Source organism: Pithys albifrons, chromosome 18 (assembly GCF_047495875.1).
Source record: "Pithys albifrons albifrons isolate INPA30051 chromosome 18, PitAlb_v1, whole genome shotgun sequence".
NCBI classification, from domain to species: Eukaryota; Metazoa; Chordata; class Aves; order Passeriformes; family Thamnophilidae; genus Pithys; species Pithys albifrons.
In genome coordinates this window covers 9,187,289-9,206,268 of record NC_092475.1, presented here as the reverse complement: position 1 = coordinate 9,206,268, position 18,980 = coordinate 9,187,289, and the positions used below count along the sequence as shown (strand labels likewise).

The following is an 18,980-nucleotide window of genomic DNA, read 5'->3' as shown; positions in this document are numbered from 1 at the left end:
TTAACCTCCTCTCTGCACCAGGGCAGATAATGCTTTCAGACACATCCCTATTTCAAAAGCTGGGGAAAACGGGCATCTTCCAATTTTTTACACTTTTCTCCCCTTCTTTTCCCACCCCTTAACCAGCCAACATTGTTCTGAGTGTTGGGAAAAAAAACAAAACAGGGAAGAAAAAGCTAAGTATGTGTCTCTTTTACCTGTTAAATTTACTTTTTTGCTGTAGGGGCATCTCTTGAGCTGAACTGTGGTGTCACACCACCAGCTGATTTCCCAAGTCTAAAATACAGCCTCTGAAATTCAATTTTGCTGTCAGCAAATACAACTGGAAACTCAGACATTTTATTAGACCCCCGAGTCTCATCTTGCAGCCCTTTGGACATGAATGGTTCTAATGAGACTTTAGAAAAGCACAGCTTGGAAATATTTTGGTCTGAAATTCGGGCATTAGAATAATCTCATGTGGGTGCTTTTGTTCATCTTAAAAATGGTAGCTTTGGAAACACAGGCAGTGTGGGTGCAGAAGGGAGCTGGGAGGAGCAGCTTGGCACGGGCTCAGCAGTTCATGTGCCCATGGTCAGGGTCTCCTTTAGTCTGATTTAGCCTCAGAAAAAGCTTGATTTAGCCTCCTTCAAAGGAGCTTACAGGGAATAAGTAGGAATAGAGATTGATAAACATTCCACTGGTTTGAAATTCAGGCAGGTTGTCAAGTGCCAGATTTCAGAGCATCAGAAGGGAGTGATTGTGTTATTTTTGAACAGCAGCATCAAGCTGCATCTCTCTGCTCTGGTGGAGCTGTGGTGTATAATACTGTGTTTTGGGTTTTTCCTTCAGGGACCTAACACAATTGTGATCTGCATGGTCATCTTACTGAACATTGGTCTGGCCATCCTATTTGTACATTTTTTGACATGATGAGCCTCTCAGACAAGGTAAGAAGAAGATTGAGATTCTGTCCTCAATTGCAGACCTCACTGGATGTTTTAGAGATGATTTGCTTTACTGCCAATGCAAATCATTCACTGATAGATGCCCATGTGATGAAAATGCAAGAGCACTTACTCAGTAAAGCAATTACTTTGCATTAAGCATTGAGATTCTCAGTTACCCCTTGTTTGTTCCAAAAGTGGTTTGTGAAGTAACTTAAGTGGTTGATTCTCATTTTACACAAAATAAACTGTGTTGAGAGGATACAATTCCACCATATAGTTTTGCTTTCCAAGTACCATGGGCATGTTTCCTGGGGTGAGACTTCCAGTGCCAGAATGTGTGATGTTAAATTTGAAATTTGCTGCAAATATGCTTCAAGAAGCACTTTAGATTTGCTGTTCCATGTTGGCTCCTGCCAGGAAACTTGTGTGTTGTAGTGTTCCTTGGCACTCAGCCCAGCAAGAGTCAAGAACCCACAGAAAATAAGAAACTGAAGTTTGCAGCCCTAAACTGCAGCAGTGCGAGTTCTGTAGCTGTTGTTATGTAGTTGTTTTACAAAAGGTAAATATGAGCTGAGATGTGTATCAGACTAAGGTTAAACTGGAGCTCGCTCAGATCTTCCACTTGCATTGGGATGAGGTTTTGCATTTGGATTTGGTGGCAGTAAGATCTTGTGAGGTTTCTTGTGCCTTCAGGATTCCTATAAATAAGAACATGTCTTGGGCTTGCACAAGATTTATGTCACCTTGGGTTCAAATATTTCAAAAAAATCTGCCATCAAGGCTAAACCTGACCTTTGAGCCTCATATGAATATAACATGAGGCACCTCCCAAGCCCCTGTGAGGGTTTGGGGCTGCGTTCCTGGGGCCTGCAGGGGGACAAAACTGCTCTGCTGGGCACAGCTTTCTGTTATGTCATTAATCCCCACTCAGCCCATGCAGGTGAAAGCCTTGCAGATAACCACCATTATGTGTTGGTCATATGTCTTGCTCTCCCTTGACTCTCTCATTCATCTGTGTCTGGGACAGGCGTTGCTGCTGATGGAGACCTCAGACCTTGGCAGGGATTAAAGCTCAGCCACCTGAAAACACCTAAGAGGAGGACTTGGGATCTCAAGGTTGCACTGGAAAACATCAACCTTAAATGAGAGCACCTGAAGATCAATTCAGTCTCCTGCTCACAGGCTGTGGCTGGCCTCTGCAATCTACCAAGGAAAAGCCAGGATTTCTGCACTGTGGTCTCCTTCTCTTCTTTGTATAAAATAGCAGTTGCCTTAAATTATTCTCACCAAAGCCATCAACTGTCCTGCCATGCCAGGGATGAGGGATTTATCTGTAGCTGTAGGAAAATGAGTGAGAAGGTCTCATGTGTGCACACTGATATGTTTTGTAACTCCCTTGGTTGACTCGGTGTCAGAGATTTTCCAAAGGTTATCCATGGCATGGAGATGAAGCAATACACAGCAACCAGAATGACTCATGAGAGCTGCGCCATGGCCAGGGGTGGACGATGAAACCCTCCGTGCTTGGAAGTCATCCAGAGGGATGAACAAAAAGTCTTTCCTTTCCCCTGTCACCTGGAGTAATTTCCCATGTATGGAGGACTGAGAGGAGGAGCAAGTTGAAATTGGGCTTGTTGAAGTGTAACCCGAGTCCTGCCCTTGGTGGCCAACGCATCGTGGATGGGGCCGCAGGGTGGGGTGCGAGGGACTGGTGGATCCAAGGCTGTTGGTGCATGTGGGGGAGCTGCAGGTGGGGATGGTGCCTGTTTTGGGAGCAGGTACTGTCAGAGCATTCTCCTGCCACCAACAATGCTCTGCACAGAAGTGTCTTGCAGTGGGCGGCTTCCCACTGTAATGGGAAAGGAAGTAGGTGTGCTGAGTTTGTCCCTTGACCCCTTTTTTTATGAAAATGTTACAGTGAAAAGGAGGTACTTGCTGAAAATACCTCTGTGCACCTGTAAGTTCCTGCCCTTGGCACGCTGGGCTGCAGGGAGCTCCTGGGCTCTCACTGCACAGGGCGAACAGAATTCCCAGCCAGAGGATGCAGGGTGGCTGTTGTGGGAAAGGTTACCTTATTTCCAAAAGAAAAAAGGTGCAGCGACGTGAGTGACTGGAGTGTGTTTGGGTGTTGGGCTCAGAAATTCCCAGCAGCCAGGCTTTCAGCAGGAGCAGAGTACAGTGGGGCAGCTCCAGCTGTTGCTCATGTGTGCAAGGCTGAGGCCTGGGCCATTTGCACCGATTTTCCCGAAGCTGCGACAAGGAGTGGCTTTTGGAAGGAGATTTTTCCACCATGATCTGCTGTGATCCTTAGCAGTGCGAGCTTAGAAAGTCAGCACAGATGAAGTTACAGTTTAGTGTGAGGCTGAGTGCTTGGATATGTTTCTTCTTTATTTTAAGGGCAATGTGTATTTTCTATCCCTTTTTAAGATAATCAGAGATGTTATTTATAGTTGGTTGTGCACCTCTGTGTATCCTGAAGTCCCACAGTACAGGACTGGGTGGGAAAACCTTGTTGAACTAGAGAGAATGGGGAAATCATGGTTAAGGAAAAAAAGAGATGACCAGTCTGCCCCTCAGGTCGTTGCAGAGATGGAGTGGTAGACACGCAGGGGTTTACACTGACTGGAGACACAGGGCAAAACCTGCCTAATTCATCTACTCTAGCTATGGCATAAGAGAGTGAGAATAATGAAGTACTTCTCTTTGTGAACCAATTTTATTTTTTAACCTTATTCAGCTCAGGAACTTTGCCACAGTAGCAAATACGTGGTGTTAACTGTGGGAGAAGTGAATGTGATCCCTAAAAGCCATGTGGCTGTACCAGTCCTGAGAAAGCTGTGCAGCATCATCTACACTTCCACAGAGCATAGTTTAGTAGCAATTTGCTTTGCTTCTTTTCTTTTTTTTTCTTTTCTTAAGTAAAAATGCAAACCCCAGGCTCTGCTGCCTTTGACATTTTATCTCTGTTTGCTGGCATTCACTTGCCAATTCTGCAGTTTCAATATGCCAGCTGCTTTTATTCACCACCAAGACAATTTCCATTGAGAGACCTGAGGGGCTTTTATTTATTACTAAGCACAAAAATGGATCTTTTTCAACAATGCTAAGGTAATTTCCCCTCCCCCCAGTTTTTTTATGCATGTGATATGCACTCAGTAATGTGCTTTCCTCCTAGTAAACTTCTGAGGACAGTAGGTAGATTTGCTTTTATGTGACATATAACTATATCCATATGGCACTGAGATATGGATATATATACATAGAAAGAGAGCCCCTTAGGGATTTCATTTTCTTAGATGCAAAATACCAGATTTACCTCAAACTGCATGCTTTCAAAACTGACTAGAATATTGTGTTATACTTTTCAGGTCTTACAAAGATGCAGATAGCTTTCACTCTTCACACAAAAATACCTTCATCACAGATTTTGCAAGCTGTTTACTACAATCTCTGTACTCCTGTCTGGAGTTTTCTGTTGGTTGTTCTGCTGGATTATGTGCAATAATAAAGAGTTATCTGCTCACTTTATCCATGTGGATTTTTGCAGGAGATTCTGCAGGTTTCTTTCTATTTTGATATGTTCACTTCAGTCTTAAAGGAGAGAGTAGTGCAGAATTTCATTAGTGGCATTTGGATGTTTTTTAGCTTTTTCTCAGCTATCTATTTCAAAATCTTGCATTTTTTTATTGCCTGGGGGTACTTTGCAAAGAGAATTGTTTTCACTTACTGCTTTTAGGAGTTTGGTGGCAGCTGTTTGAGGATCCCCCCTACTCTCTGAGCATGGTCTGTGTGCTACCATCGTGCTGGCCTCTAGCAGAGGTTGCACTGGGCCAGGAGGAAAGGCAGGATGCTGGCCCAAAGCCTGCCCAGGCAACACAGACGGCAGCTGACAGGTCCCTTTGCTGCCTCCCAACCCCAGGGCTGCTGCCAAGTTTCCTCCAAGCTGTGCGTCACTGGCTGCTCCTCCAGTGCCACATTCCTCCTGGGTTTGGGGAGGAGTGATTCTCCTTTGCCTGTGACCTGTCCTATCACTCAACCTCTTGAAACAACCCAAGGGAGAGGAAAGCCAGACACGATGGGCAGCCGGGTGATTTACAGGGGAGCCAGGGAAGAGCAGAGCCCAGAACCAGCCCAGGGCAGCAGGGTCCTGGGGCCTGAGGAATCCAGAGTAGCTGAAACCTTCAATCCCTTTTCTATTTCTGGAGAGTCTCACATGAGCAAAGCTGGGCTGTGCAGAGAGACTGGTGGTAATGCAGGCTCAGTCTTCATGAGCAGGAGTGCCACCCCTGGCTTCTGTGGGTGCAAGGAGTCTCATGGCAGAAGATTTCATGCTCTGGTAGAGCCTTAAGGAGCTGAGTTTGATTAAATGATGGCTTTACTCTCCTCTGGGCTTGTTTTCCTTTTGGTATGGGACAAACCAGCTGCATCTCATTCATCAGTTGGGGGCAGCGAAGTAACTGGAGCCCTGTGCACCTCATAAATCTCAGGCTGATGAATGGAGCAGGTCTTTGGCTCATGTGTGGCAGAGGCAGCAGGGAGGGAGATGGCTCTGTTGCTGAAGCAATGGCATGTTGCATTAGAAGTATTAATAAAGGCAGATCAAAAAGCCTGCTCCTTCCCCAGGGTGGGGGAACAGTGTTGGGGTCTCTGCCTCAGTAGCTGCTGGTTTCAGGGGTAATGTCCCCTGCACTGTGTCCATCTGAGTGTCCCTGGGTGTGGGCAGGGAGGTGTCTGATATGTGAGAACCAGGCTAAAGGCACTGGCCTGATCTTGTGTCTAAGGGCAGGAGCCTTACCCTCCATGGGTGAGAGGGAAGGTGCAATTTGAGCCCCAGTGTCCTTTGACAGTGACCTGCCCAGACACCCTCAGAACAGCCACACTGTTCTCCACTGTCCTTGTGGGGCATTGGGGCTCTCAGGAGCAACCCTCTCTCTTGGCCTTCATCTTTGCACAAGAGAAAGGGCCAGAGGTGGGGTAAGGGTGGCCCTGGCAGCGAGTAGGTGCCCAATATGTAGAGGGATTTCTGTGCTCCTTTTTGGCTCAGGAGCCATTGATGGGGCTGGTTCTACACCAACTGCCTTTGCTTTGGGACCCTTCCTGGGAGAAGCCAGCATGAGTCCCAGCAGCATTAGCAGACACCACCAGCAGCTCCAGTGAAATGTTTTCCCATGCCTGGCCCTGGCTGAACCCCCAGACTGCTCTGAAAGCAATGGCCTTCCCCTTCTGCCTGGCCAAGCCAAGGGCATGCCATGCCCAGCTCTAGGCTGGCATCAGGGGGCCCCACAGTGGTCCCCCTTCTCCTGTTCTCTTCTGCCAGAAATACTGGCACTGCACAGCTGGAGAAAGCTGCTTTTATTTTATTTCCTCTGAGCAGTCACCCACACTGTGCTCACAAGGGCAGACAGGATCAGCCAGCCTGGGAGCACAGTGGGCCCTCACTGAGGACCTCAAAATCATGCTATCACCAGGACCACCCCAGGACCTTCTTGAGTGGGGAAAGCTTTAAAGGCTTCCCAGCTTGTGACTTGTGGCATTCATTCCCTATTGGAAAAGCAGCAAGCGGCCACCAGTGCAGTCACAGCATCCCCAGTCTCTATAGAAACAGCACACTCAGAGCTCAATTCATAAGGTGGTTATTAAAGAAAATTCAGCAATTATGAAGCATTGATTGTACTTAATACTTCAGCCCATCACCCATGTCACAAAGACCATAGCACCCCAGATTTGGGGCACAGGCAATGCCCTGCCACTGGAGCCAGCATTTAGACCCTGGAAGGGGAGAAATGTGCAGGGATGGTTAACTGCTAAACTGAGAGTATTTTAGTAAATTAAAGCCAGTACTGCAGGACTGACAGGTTTTGATCTGCTGTGTGTCCCAGTATGCTCCTGGAATGGATGCCTTGGTTTGAAGATTCCTGAGGAACAACCCCTGAGTGAGTGCAGAGAGGAGGCAGGTTCAGGGGCAACACCAGCCAAAGAAGCCTTGGGAAACATGAATTGCAAAAGAAGTAAATGCTCAGTGATTACATTAATATTGCTGTAGGAATATCTCCAGGCTTTATTAGCATCTCTTTAATTGTGGCCTGCTTGAACTAATTAGTTCAAAGAAGCAGCTGGGAGCCAGACCAGATGGAAGAGCCATCAGCATGGCCATGATTTCCTCTGGCACACACTGGCATAGATGCCCAATTTTCCGTTTTCTACCACGTAAAGAGACAAGGTAAGAAGACAACCTGAGTGGGGCTTAAACTAAATATTTTGGTAAGTTCTTTAAGCTTGTGTGTTTTGGAGGAGTAAATAACCCTTGCTGAGGTCCCATGTACTGCATGGAGGCACTTACTGTGTGGGCTCTATCACTAGGGCCAGCCAGATTCAGGTAAACATGCTGGATATGGTGTCTCCTAGACTGAAAGTCTCTGAGCAATGCCAGGAGCTTCAGCCAACTTGTAGTTCTTTAGGGCCAGAAACCTCCCTCACCCTTCTCCCAGCATTACTTCCCCAAGCTGCTGCCTCCTCCATCCCCCTCTGTGCATTGCTCACAAATTCTTCCCCTCTCCCCAGACTTCTGCAGGAGCACCAGGTCTCTCCTCTCCTTCCAAGGCACTTGTTTGTAATTGAAGAAACCAGATTGTGTTTTACCAGGGTTACAAGAACTGGAAGAGTATGGGTTATAAATAATGAGCTTTAATTAGCAAAGTAACAGGTTAGATTAAATTGAGTAGCGGCTTCAATGTGGTAGGTTATTTGGGAGCAATAGATTCTTTATTTGATGGCATATTTATAAACTTGCAAATTATGCTCATGCCATTGAGACAAATAAATGCTGATGATAATTTAATACAGCTTCAGACTTTACAAGCAGGGTGGGATGTTACAAAGTAATGCAGGCTGAAGCCTGAAGGGAGCTCTTTGATTTCTTACAAAGAATTGAGGTTTTTATTCAGACCCTGGATATCCAGAGGAAGTTACAGTGATGTTATTTAATTCCTTTCTGCTGGTGATTTATTTCCCAGCAGCATGCACCTGCCTGTCTTCTTAACCAGCAACATTTTAACAAGATGAGTGCTGACCTTTTGCCTCCACTTCCACCTAAAATTCTCTCAACTCCTCTTAAAGTGTCAGAATACATGCAGGGGGAAGGAGCAGGAACTCATTCCTCATCTACAGAGATGCTCTGGTGCATTTGCTGGAGAACTCGTGGTGCCAGAGGAATTTATCTGCCAATTACATCTCAAAAAATAACATGAGGTCATGCTGTGCTTGGCAGCTAAGGGCAGAAAGGGGAGAAGAGAACTGGGTTTTAATTGAATCCTAACTATGTTGGATAAAAAGTTCAGAACTATCAATTAGCTGTTGGCCTGAGGCTGAATTTTAATTAAGAGAATAGTGCTTTTAGGATGTCTCTCTCTGGGGGGAAAAAGCATAAATGGGAACAGTGAAGATTGGAAGCGTGATGAGGAGGTGGAAAATATCCTGCTGGAGGTACTTCAGAGTTAAGCTGCTCCTCGTATTCACAGAGATCAAGGCTGTCTGTTAAACAGCACATCCCATGCCTGAAAAATCCCCTGGATCAGGGTGCAAGTGGGTTTCCAAACTCAGACAGTAAATCCTCTTCCCACATGGCCTCAGGGAAAGTTGGACTCCCTCCTGCTCTCTGCACCCGCAGCTTCAGGGTGACTGGCTGGGGGATGTAGGACAGCCCATCCCTGCAGAGATGCTGCCTGTGGTCATGACCCCAGGGAGGCACCAGCAATGGCCCAGGGCTCCTCTTCCTCTTCCCTGATCCTCATGGCTCTGGTCTGTGTGTGGATGATTTTATCAGTGAATTGTTCTGAGCTGCTAAGGAAAAATCTGTTCTAAGGGGAAAAAAATTCTGGAGTACTGGAGTAAATGTTGTTATTAGCACATTGTCACACGTTAGCAAAAACACTTCCATTTTCTTCAAGAAGCAAATCCCAAATCTCTGTGTAGAACTTCTGTAACAACAATAAATAGGAACTCTATTCCCAAATTCCCAGTATACACAAAGGAGTGCAAAGATGACATGAATCCTTAAATTCCAAACACATTATGTTTCAAATAATGGCAAAACCCAATGTTCTTGTCCCTCATCCTACAATTATTTTAGAGGCAAAGTAGGTAGTTTAATAACTCACAATATAATAATCATACATGCAAAGCCACCCTACAGACAATAAAATAGGTCCTGGATGGTTCTGACACACCAGAGGAACTTGAGGTCTTGTCCTGACTCACCCAATGAAGTGGTGCAGAATGGTTAATCAGCATCTTGTGCTCTTAAACATATACACAGATATTTTTCCTGAGTGGATGCAAAGTTCTAAGATGTTTTAATGCTACAATTTGGTGAAAACAAATGTTGACTAGTGAGGCTGCACTGGCTGTTCAAGTAGTTTTTTGTGGTCACTTGAGGGTTACTGGTGGCTGACACTTGTTTTATTTGGCAAGATCTTTAGGGTTTGGCTTGTGTGTAATCTTTTTCATTTTACTCATAGTCCAGATAGTTTATTCCAAGTCTGGGTCAAGTGTCCTTGGGCTGGTTTCATGAATGCCGAAGGTTATGAATATCCACTTTGCTCACAAGATGACAGCAGCAATAAATGTGCCTCTTACCACAAAAGACTTAATGGACCTTCACAAATTATTCTCAGGAAATAAGACAATTTCTTCACCTGCCATTGAAATGCAACTGTAGCTGGGACAGGAAGCAACACTGCTCTATAGCACATAACTACACCACACTGGGGCTTACAGGGCAAGGGCACAGTTTCCAACTGAAGCAACTAGAGGAATTTGGACAGGAAAGCTAAAATTATACAAAGGAAACTTAGATCACAATGTTGTAAGTATTACTTTTACCTTAGGGAACACTCAGTATTAGTTTGTTCATTTTATTGTGACAAATCCAATGGGACCTTGGGTTTCTGTTCTACCAGCACTGTGATGCTTCCAGAGACATGGTGTGAGGTTGACGACACCCAGCTTTGGCTATTCCTAACATAGGAGTCTCCACCAGAGAGAATCCCTTTACAGTCAGTAGTACTCACATCTTGGGAGACACTGATGTCCTCAGTGGGGCTGTGTATTCCTCAGAGGACTGTGCTGAGATGAGAGCAGGTGCTGCTTAGAAGTGCCTAGTTGTCCCCATTACCTCTAAAATTACTCTAGAGAAGCAACTCCCATGGGGTATCTGTGTTACAGGCATGTAAATTTGAGTAGGAGTGTCTCACTCTCTAAGAAAATGAGTCCACCAAAAAGAAGTGGATTCTTTCTTTGAATGTCCTTCTCTTCCTGACTTTCCTTTCAATGCTTTGTCCCAGCTCAAGAAGCAATTGCACTTGCACGTAACACTGAATGGTGTTGCACTGCTATATTTAACAATAGATGCTTCAAAGATGCTAAACATTGATCTGTGCCCAACACTTCACCAAACAAGAATAAATTAGCGTTAAGGAAAAGCAAGCTGATTTGCCTTTAACAATATGTTTTGTTAAATGCCCTGGGGAAGTAGTAAAAGAAGCTTGCTGCAATGCTAAGCTCCCACTGCCTGCCTTGTTTCAGGGTCCTAGGATTTGCTTGTTCTTCTTTACAGGCGCAGGGAGCCTGTTCAGGTCTTCTTGTTCGGTGACGTGATCAGAGCTGTCATGGGAACAGTCCTTCACTACACTGTAGGACACCAGGGCAGTGCACGGGACAGGGTGCTCAGCACTCTTCTCCTCACACTTGTATAACTTCCTAAAGGCAGCCCTGAACTTCTGTGACATGAGGTTGTAGATGATGGGGTTGATGGCACTGTTCAGGTAGATGCACATGCGGCAGAAGAGAAGGAACCAGGTGTTCAGGTAGGGAGGGTCCATGAAGGAGTTCACAACCACCAGTGTGCGATAAGGCATCCACAGCAGGGCAAAGAGGACCACCACGACAGCCAGCATTTTGGTCACCTTGCCAGTGGGGATACACGAAAAGAGACATAGTCAGATGATGCTAAATCTCTGGCAGAACTTTCCCACCTGGAGAAGCAGTGCCAGCTAACTCAGTCTACGTAGTGCTTCTATCTCTAAGCATTTAAATAGACACCCAAACCATGGAGCTATTCCCACTCTGAAACCATTTATGCAATATTGCATAAATAAACCCTTAAATTGCAGGTTTTCAGCAATCATTGAAGATCCTTTGAAACACTTTAGAAAAAGCATCCACCATCCTGGAAATGGGCTAGGATAATCATAGGAATTTCTGTACCAGAAAAAATACACTGACAGTTGTACATAACAATAAAACAATAGGGAGAATGTTTGTCCAAAGATGGAGAACCAAATTTTGGGATGCCATAGGATACATCTCATCTCCCTCCCTAGGGCTTCCTGGTTTCCTACACCAGCCATATTGTTCCAGGGAATAGGCTCCTGGTACAGAGCAACACTGGGAGAAGGAGAGACTGTCAGGAGACTAAAGATATTCCTCCTTGTACTGATATAGAAGTTACTTAGCTAATTGGCATGGGTTATTTTGATTTGCAGCACGCTAGGGAAGTACTACATTAACATAGTGGGAACAAGCAAAAACTGAGAATTCAGAAGTGAGCAGTAATTGCCCTTGTTTAGGAAAATGGCAGTTTGTACTGAAACCCCAGTAATCCTAATAATTTCAACAGCTATTTCTGGGAAGTGAAAATCCTCCTCCAACAAATACTACAAAATACACATCACCATGGAGGAAAGTATGACTAAACAATGATGCCCCAAGTGTATCAAGGCAGTGGTGTTTCAAACATCAGGAGGGAAGTTGTGCAATAACTCCAGTTCTTGGTATGGAAGTAATCATAGATCACATTTACAATCTCTCAGCTTTTCTTGGAGTGCCTTTTTTACTTCATAGCAAGCAACAATGCCTTCCTGTAATGCCATGAGTAGAAACTGGGGATGGTTGGTAGTGTCAACAAACTTTCCCTACAAAAAAGGGACTATTATCAAGCTGAGGCCAAAATAGAAGGGACGTGCTATGTGTGGTTTAATGGAAATGTGAGGACACTTCCCAGAATAAGATCTCACAGTGAGTGCTGAGGCTGTTGCTAAGACTCCAGCTTGTTTGCAGCCACAGTTTGCGGCCTTTTGGGAAAGATATGAGACAATGTGCAAGTGGTGTCAGTAAAAGCTTCAGAGCTTTTCAATGCCTTTTACAAGGGCTGGCTGGATCCAGAAGAGCAAGACATATCTCACAAGCTTTTTAAAGCCACCCTACCTAGTGGGCGACTGCCACTCTGAAAATCTGGTTTATAGATTTACTCCTAAACAGACAAACTGGGAGTGGGCAGCAGGTGCCTGGCACACAGTTGACCATGACCAAAATCTGAAAAAAACAGCATGGTTGTAGCTGCTGCCTTGGCCAAGGCTGGCAGAGCAATCCAGGCTGCTCCACCCCTTGCCATGGGAAGGAGCATCCTGACAGCAGTGGTGAACCCTAGTGCTGTGGTCTGCACTGCAAGACCTGGGAACAGAGAGCTCCTGATACCAGATAAACCCAGGAAGGAACAGATTGTGCTTCAACACTGCATGCCCCATGAGCAGGGCATATGGATGGGACTTATTTTCTCTACTGTTTTAAGCATCCCTATAGCAGTGATGGAGCATTCAGCCAGCGTCCTTCCACAGCCCCACTGCTCAGGTTTGCAGAGGGAGTTGTTCTTGCCCTATTTTTGGTGCATTTGAGGTTCAGGTTGACCTGAAGAGCTAATAGCTGAACCCTACAGAAAAAATGCAACCAACTCCTCAGCTCAAGTGATCCTAAGTACCATTTCAGCTTGGATTTAATTCCCCCTAATTTACTCCTGGGAGAAGGGGGCAGGCTCTGTGCTTTTCCATCCCATGCAGGGCCTGAACACATCCCTGTCCTATCTGGAAGGATCCAAGTTAAAGGGCTGTCTTGGCGGTAAGGTTGGTAGGAGTCTTTCCATCAACTCAGTAGTCCTGGGCAGCAGGATTGCTGTGAATATGTCCTGAAAAAGAAGCAGCACATCTCTGCAGGGCTTTGCTGAGACCCAGGTACTCTTCACCCAGTGTTTATCTCAAGATGCAAAGTTTTTCCACACAGGAATGAAGAAAATAAATCTCTGGGCTTTTGCACTCTTTTCTCTCTGGCAGATGTCTTCTGTGGGGAGGTTTCTGTATGGCCAAAATGTCTCTTCTGAAGATGACACATTAATACTGCTCTTGTGCCATCTCCTGAGTCTGAAACATCTTTGGCTTTTTGTCTGTTCTAACTCTCTGCCTCATTTTACTCTTCAGTCACTCACCATGTTTGTGAAGAATGATCTGAACTCTGCATACAAGTGACAACACTAGGGGAGTGTATCCTAATAAGGCTCCAAAGTAGGTTCATTCCAGTCCTTCTCAGACCAAAAGAAATGTATTTTGGAAAAGAACCAGGGTTTCATCAGCTTTTTAGCCAGAAGTGCCCCTGATTTTTGACTGGTTGTTATGGAAATGCTTGTGGTGCCAGCAAGCATTGCCCCAGCTCCCACTTGAGTGAGCTCTCAACGCTTCTTCCCAGCCCACAGAAGACCACAAAGTGCTGCCACCACACAAGCACTTCCTGCTGTGTCCTACAGTCCTGCAAAACCATTGTCTTTGTCCTGGGAGGAAAACCCAGTGGAAACAACAACATAAGGATTTATTACCTCTCTCTCACTAAATCCCTTTGGTGCTCCCTGAGGACAATGCAACCAGACCATGGGCTGGGACAGTCAGCCCTGCCCCGAGCTTGCTGCGAGATTGAAATTTGCCTTTTAAAGCTGTATGGACTGTGTTTTCCTTTAGCAAAGTTCTGTGGATACAGGATGCTTCTTCTGGATAAACCTTAATGGTCTATCCCAAACTCACTCTTGTATCTCTGTCCTAGGGAAAAAATTATCTCCAGTGTTTGTGTGCATGGCTGAAACCTGTCTCTGTGCCTCTCCTCATCCCACCTTGCTGAGGTGAGCAACTACAGCAATCTTGAGATGCTTTAAACTTACTTCAGGTGCTCATGTGAAAAATGAACCTAATCAGCACTGAGGAGAATCTGGGACATCTATCTCTTTCTACAATAGTCCTGAATTATGACTCTGAAAAAAAGAAAAGCTGCACTCAAACTAGCCAGAACTTTGCTATAGCCTTCAAGCATCACTCAGGGTAGCACCAGCTCAGGGACAACCATTTTCCAAGTGTTTTGTCACAAGTCTGTTGCAGTGTGTCCACAGAACAGCTGTAAAGGAGCTATGGATAGAAGCAAGGCAAGGGTTTGCAGATAGAAGGGAATGTTTTACCATGTCATTTGATATTTAGCTGAAAACTACTTTTAAGCACATAAACCAGTGTTATTGGATGGCCAAGGATATCTGCTGTACAGACTCCTGACTACATCCTGCGTTCCCATGCCAAAGATCATCTTCCAACTCCATGGATCAAGCCAGATGTAACTCCTAAAGCAAATCCACTGTGAGCATCCTTCTTGCTCTCTGCAAGATGATCGGCATCTTCCATTCCCGAATAGTCCTTCCATTCCATTCCCTCTCACAGGACTGTGTCCAGCCTCTGTCCTTGCTCTGGAAGCCACAGACGCTTTTCCCCAGCCAGTGTCCCCCCTACTTGCTGCCGCACTATCATCCTGAGCTGCACATCCTTTTTTAGGAATCCCACTCCCTCTAGTGGTCCCTCTGCAGCAGGTGAAATATGTGCTTGGAAGTGCCTGATGTTTGTGTAGGTCATAAACACAGTGAAACTCACACCTTGTGTTCTGCTCTGACCTTACATGTTTTAGAGGCACCAGTGAGGGAAGAGCAGCATCTTCACACCCTGAAAGCAATGCAGTTCTGTGGCTGTGTAGGAGCACAGCCACAGCAAAACACCCCCAGCTATCCAGGCTCTTAAGAGTCAAGGGGGAAAATGGGCACCTCTGTGGCAGCCCCTGTAAGGTCTCTCCCAGGGGATTCAGGGCATGGGGCCTGAAAAAACAGTTCCTCTATAAAGAGAGGCCAGGGAAGGAATGCTGACGTGGGTGCCTGTACTCTGGTTAGAGGGACCTCCTGAGTTACACGCACACAGCTACAGGAAGCCCTGGAAAACTGCTTTACAGTTTGAAAACTCAGTGCCATCTGTATTCCTCATGATGCCAGCACTGTGATGTCAGGCCATCCAGGAGAGGTCTGCATGCTAACATATTTCAGGAGGTAAGTACCATCTCAAAGTAAACTCCTGGTGTACCAGAAAAGAGAGCACAGGATGTTTCCAGGAGATGGAGTGCCCATCATCCAGCCCCAACAGCCACTTGTTCTAGTGATGCTGGAGCATGCTGTGTGCAGCCCAGCCACTCCACAGCACAGCATCATTGCAGGGGAGAGGCACAGCCCCTCCAGCAGCCGCTCTGTAAGGAGAGGTCCATTGACCTGCCTTGTATATCAAGAGCCCTCACTGCTGAACACACAACCTGAGGCTCATGCAGCAGCCAGTGGCCTTGGGAGAGCAGGCAAATACTTTTGTAGAAGTCAGCATTTTGCTTTAAACCTTTCAGTGCTGGAGAAAAAGGGAGGAAAAGCTGAACTGGAAAGACTTAGAAGTTCATGGAGAAATACTTGCTCTCTGGGCTGTTTGCTTCCCCTCTATGTCTCTGACTTATCTCTTCTGGGGAATGGAGGTTCCTGTTGAAGGCAGGCAACAAGATACTGACTTGGAAACATGAGGACTTTAGGGCAGGCTGAACACTATTTTGGGCTGTCTGGAATCACAGCAGAACTAGTGATTTCAAGGACTCAAGCCAAACTCCTGAATGCAGCCCTTTCCTTTAAAATAGACTATGTCTCTGCTTATCCAGAATGGGATGGTTTCCTGCAAACAGCTGGGGAGTGGACAGGCAGGCAAAAGTGCCCCATGTCTAATATTGACCTGTCCAAAGAGATGGAGCATGAGGCAGTGATTGTCCATGTGTACAGAGAAAGAGAAGGAATGAGGACAGAAGGAGGTGGAAGGAGAAGTATGGGGAGCAACCAGACAGCTGAATGACAGAGAAATCACTGAGAGACAAACACACCACTGTGACATCAAGGTACCTTCCCCAGCTGCAGCAACTGGGGAGGCTGCAGCCATGGTTGGACTCAGAGGGAAGACAGCTCTCCTTTCCCTTCTCTCCTTTAAATCCAAGGTCACCTGCCCAGGACCCTGAGAGGCATCTCACTGGTATAACGTGACCCAGCCTTCCCCTCCTCGGGAAGGCAATCAGTAATTAATTATCCAGCAAACCTGCCTGCACTTCTGCCTCTCCTGCAGCTCTGTCCTGCTCTGCCAGGCTCAGCCAAAGCAGGGGGAGCCCATCCGTGCTGCCAGACCCGAGCTGGGCCAGAGGTGGGGCAGGCGCTTCTTTGCAGGAAACCAACCCTCTCCACTCCCCCCACAAAGGGAAGCAAAATACTGTGGCACCCCATCCCGTGCCAGCATGCCCCTCAAAGAACTGAGCCCTGACAGTGCTGTCTGCAGCCCAGCCTCTCCCAGCACTGCGGGGAGCCCCTACCTGCTTGCGGGAGCTCAGAGCCCCCTTGTTGCCCCGGCAGGAGAGCTTGAGGGAGCTGCCCTGGTGCATGGAGCCCAGGCAGGAATGCTGCGGGGTGGCAGGCAGGGGGCTCATGAAGAGGATGCGGGCAATGAGGCCGTAGAGGACGGTTGCCAGCCCCAGTGGGATGATGTAGAAGACAGCAAAATCCAAGAAGTAAATGGGCATGTAAAGGCTTCTGGACACCCGGTAGCCGCAGCTGACCTGTGCCCCATCCGAGAAGGTGACCTGGGTCGTGTCCACCAGAAAGAACCACATGAGGCAATACAGGGAGGTGAAGAGCCACAGCGAGGCGATGATGCGCTTGGCACGGGACACGGTGCACAGGAGCTGTGCTTTGATGGCATGGCAGATGGCGATGTACCGCTCCACCGTGAAGGCAGCGATGGACCAGGCAGAGATGTTGATGCCCAGGTACTGCAAATAGGTGATGCAGAGGCAGCCGGCGTAGCCGTACACCCAAGAAGCCACCACTTCAGAGATGTTGGGCAGCCCGGCCGCCAGCAGCACGATGAGGTCGGCCACCGCCAGGCTCACCAGGTAGCAGTTGGTGGGGGTCACCATGTGCTTGGTTCGCAGCACCACCAACACCACCATTGCATTGCCCGCGATGCCCACCCCGCAGATGAGCAGCACCAGCAGGATGGTGACCACCTGCAGCTCCAGAGGCTGCCGGGGCATCCTGCCCAGGCTCTGGTTGCCGCTGCCGCCCAGCGCGGCTCCCGGGCTGGCCGAGCCGTTCTCCATCGTCCCCGCAGCCCTTCGCGACGGAGCCCCGCGCACCCTGTAGCGAGAGTGGGGAGCCGGGAGCCAGGGCTGCCCCCGCGCCCCCTCCCCGCCTTCCCGCCCACCCCGGCTCCTCCCTCCCTTTTTTCGAACTATTCACCCCAAGTCTTGCAGCCGCCCAGCTCCTTGCACCCTACTCCCCTGCAAACTCCCCATCGAGAGGGGCGGGGAAACGTCAAAACACCCCCAGTCCCCGGGACCCTCCACGAGTCCCCCCTGGGAACCGCTCGGGACCACATAGGACGTCCAGCTGCCGGGACCCTCAAGGACCTCCTTCAGCCGCCAGGACTCCCAGAAATCACCAGGACTCCCTCAGGACCGCCCGCAGCCCCGCAGGGCTACCTCCACCTCCGGGACCCCCCATCGCCTCCCGCCTGCATCCCCCGCCTTCGCCCGCCGGGTCCTAGCGCACCGCGAAGCCGAAGAGGAGGAGGAGGAGGAGAAGGAGGAGGAGGAAGGAGCCCAGGCAGAGGATGGGGGTTGCAGGTTAAAGACCCCAGGGTGCAGAGACAGAGGGGCTGAGAGTACCCAGCAATGAGTGGGTCCACTACAGCACTCCCTGACTGTGGGTGCCTTCTGTTCCCATCCCAGCCAAAGGCTCCACTGCTCCCTCCCTGGGCAAGGAGACATGAAGATGAGTCCTTCCTTCCTCATCCACAGGAGGATGGGACCAGAGTGATGGCACTGAGATCCATAGCCTTTCCGGTTTCCCTGGGGTTGGGGCAGAGGAATACCTTCCCTGAACATGACATAGTGACCTCCCTGTGCTGTCTTTTCTCTAGCCATCCTTGTCCCAAACAAGCACATCAGTGTCCCTTCTTCAGTAGAAAGCTTACCCATTTCTGGACTGGGAGATCGTGTATCTTTCCAGCAATGAGGCTGGGGTCTCCCTGATGGTTAGGCTGGGAGATCCAGTGTCTCCCGGATGGACAGCAGTAGTCAGAATTTGGTCCCAGCTCTGTACTTGCTCCTGACATCTGTGCAATCTGCCAGAAAATACATTTTCATATTGAAAGAGCAATTGTGTTTGTAGGGCTAAAGTGCTAAGGGTCCCCTAACCTTTGGAGTGGAGGAAAGGACAGGGGGAGAGTTTGCTTTTTTATTAGATTAGATTTCAATTAGAATCAAAGATGTCCTGTTAATCCCAGACATTGAGGCACATATCCAAAGCATGTGAAGGATTGTCCTGATGCTGGGTGATTCAATTTTAGCATTTCACAGGGAAATTTATAAACCTGGGCTGTACAAACCTGGGTGAATAAAATGCCTTTTGCCTCACCCCAGAAAGCAGCTTTCTGTCCCCAGGCTTTGGCTTGCTGTGGCAAACAGTATTTTCCCCTTTTCTCTGGGAAACCTTATGCTGCCCTGTGGCTCCAGAGAGGACAATCCCTGTAGTTTTCACTACCTCCCATGATGTTTAATTCAACTTTGCATCAGTGTTAAAGGACAAATATTCTGTTCTTCTCTTTCCATTTCCTTTCCTTAGGGCTCTGCTGGCAGCCTGCACCAGGTCCTGTCTGTGTCCCAGCCGGCCCCACATCTCTGCCCTCTACAGCTCTGGCTTTGGGAGGCACAGCAGGTCCTCCCTGTGTTTGTGGGAAGGATGGGGAGTGTGAACGTGTGTTTCCTCACATAACTCAAGCATTTCCACACTCCACTGCTCTG

At 47.8% G+C, this 18,980-nt stretch overlaps 2 protein-coding genes across 2 annotated transcripts in view; one reads left to right on the top strand and one right to left on the bottom strand.

The window, feature by feature from the left end:
- The window catches only part of JPH2 (junctophilin 2), a 31,350-nt gene extending 26,900 nt beyond the window's left edge, over window positions 1-4,450 (top strand). Inside the window, exons 5-6 of the mRNA XM_071573117.1 lie at window positions 832-929; window positions 1,957-4,450. Coding sequence (XP_071429218.1) covers window positions 832-912 — 81 coding nt within the window. The 3' untranslated portion in view covers window positions 913-929; window positions 1,957-4,450. The remainder of the gene's footprint in view (window positions 1-831; window positions 930-1,956) is intronic.
- A 6,057-nt stretch (window positions 4,451-10,507) lies between these two features.
- LOC139680416 (thyrotropin-releasing hormone receptor-like) lies at window positions 10,508-17,276 on the bottom strand. Its single transcript, XM_071572992.1, has 2 exons — window positions 16,491-17,276; window positions 10,508-10,891 (listed from the first exon to the last, which is right to left on the bottom strand). The coding sequence occupies exons 1-2, from the start codon at window positions 17,274-17,276 to the stop codon at window positions 10,508-10,510; spliced, it is 1,170 nt and encodes a 389-aa protein (XP_071429093.1).
- Window positions 17,277-18,980: the final 1,704 nt, after the last annotated feature.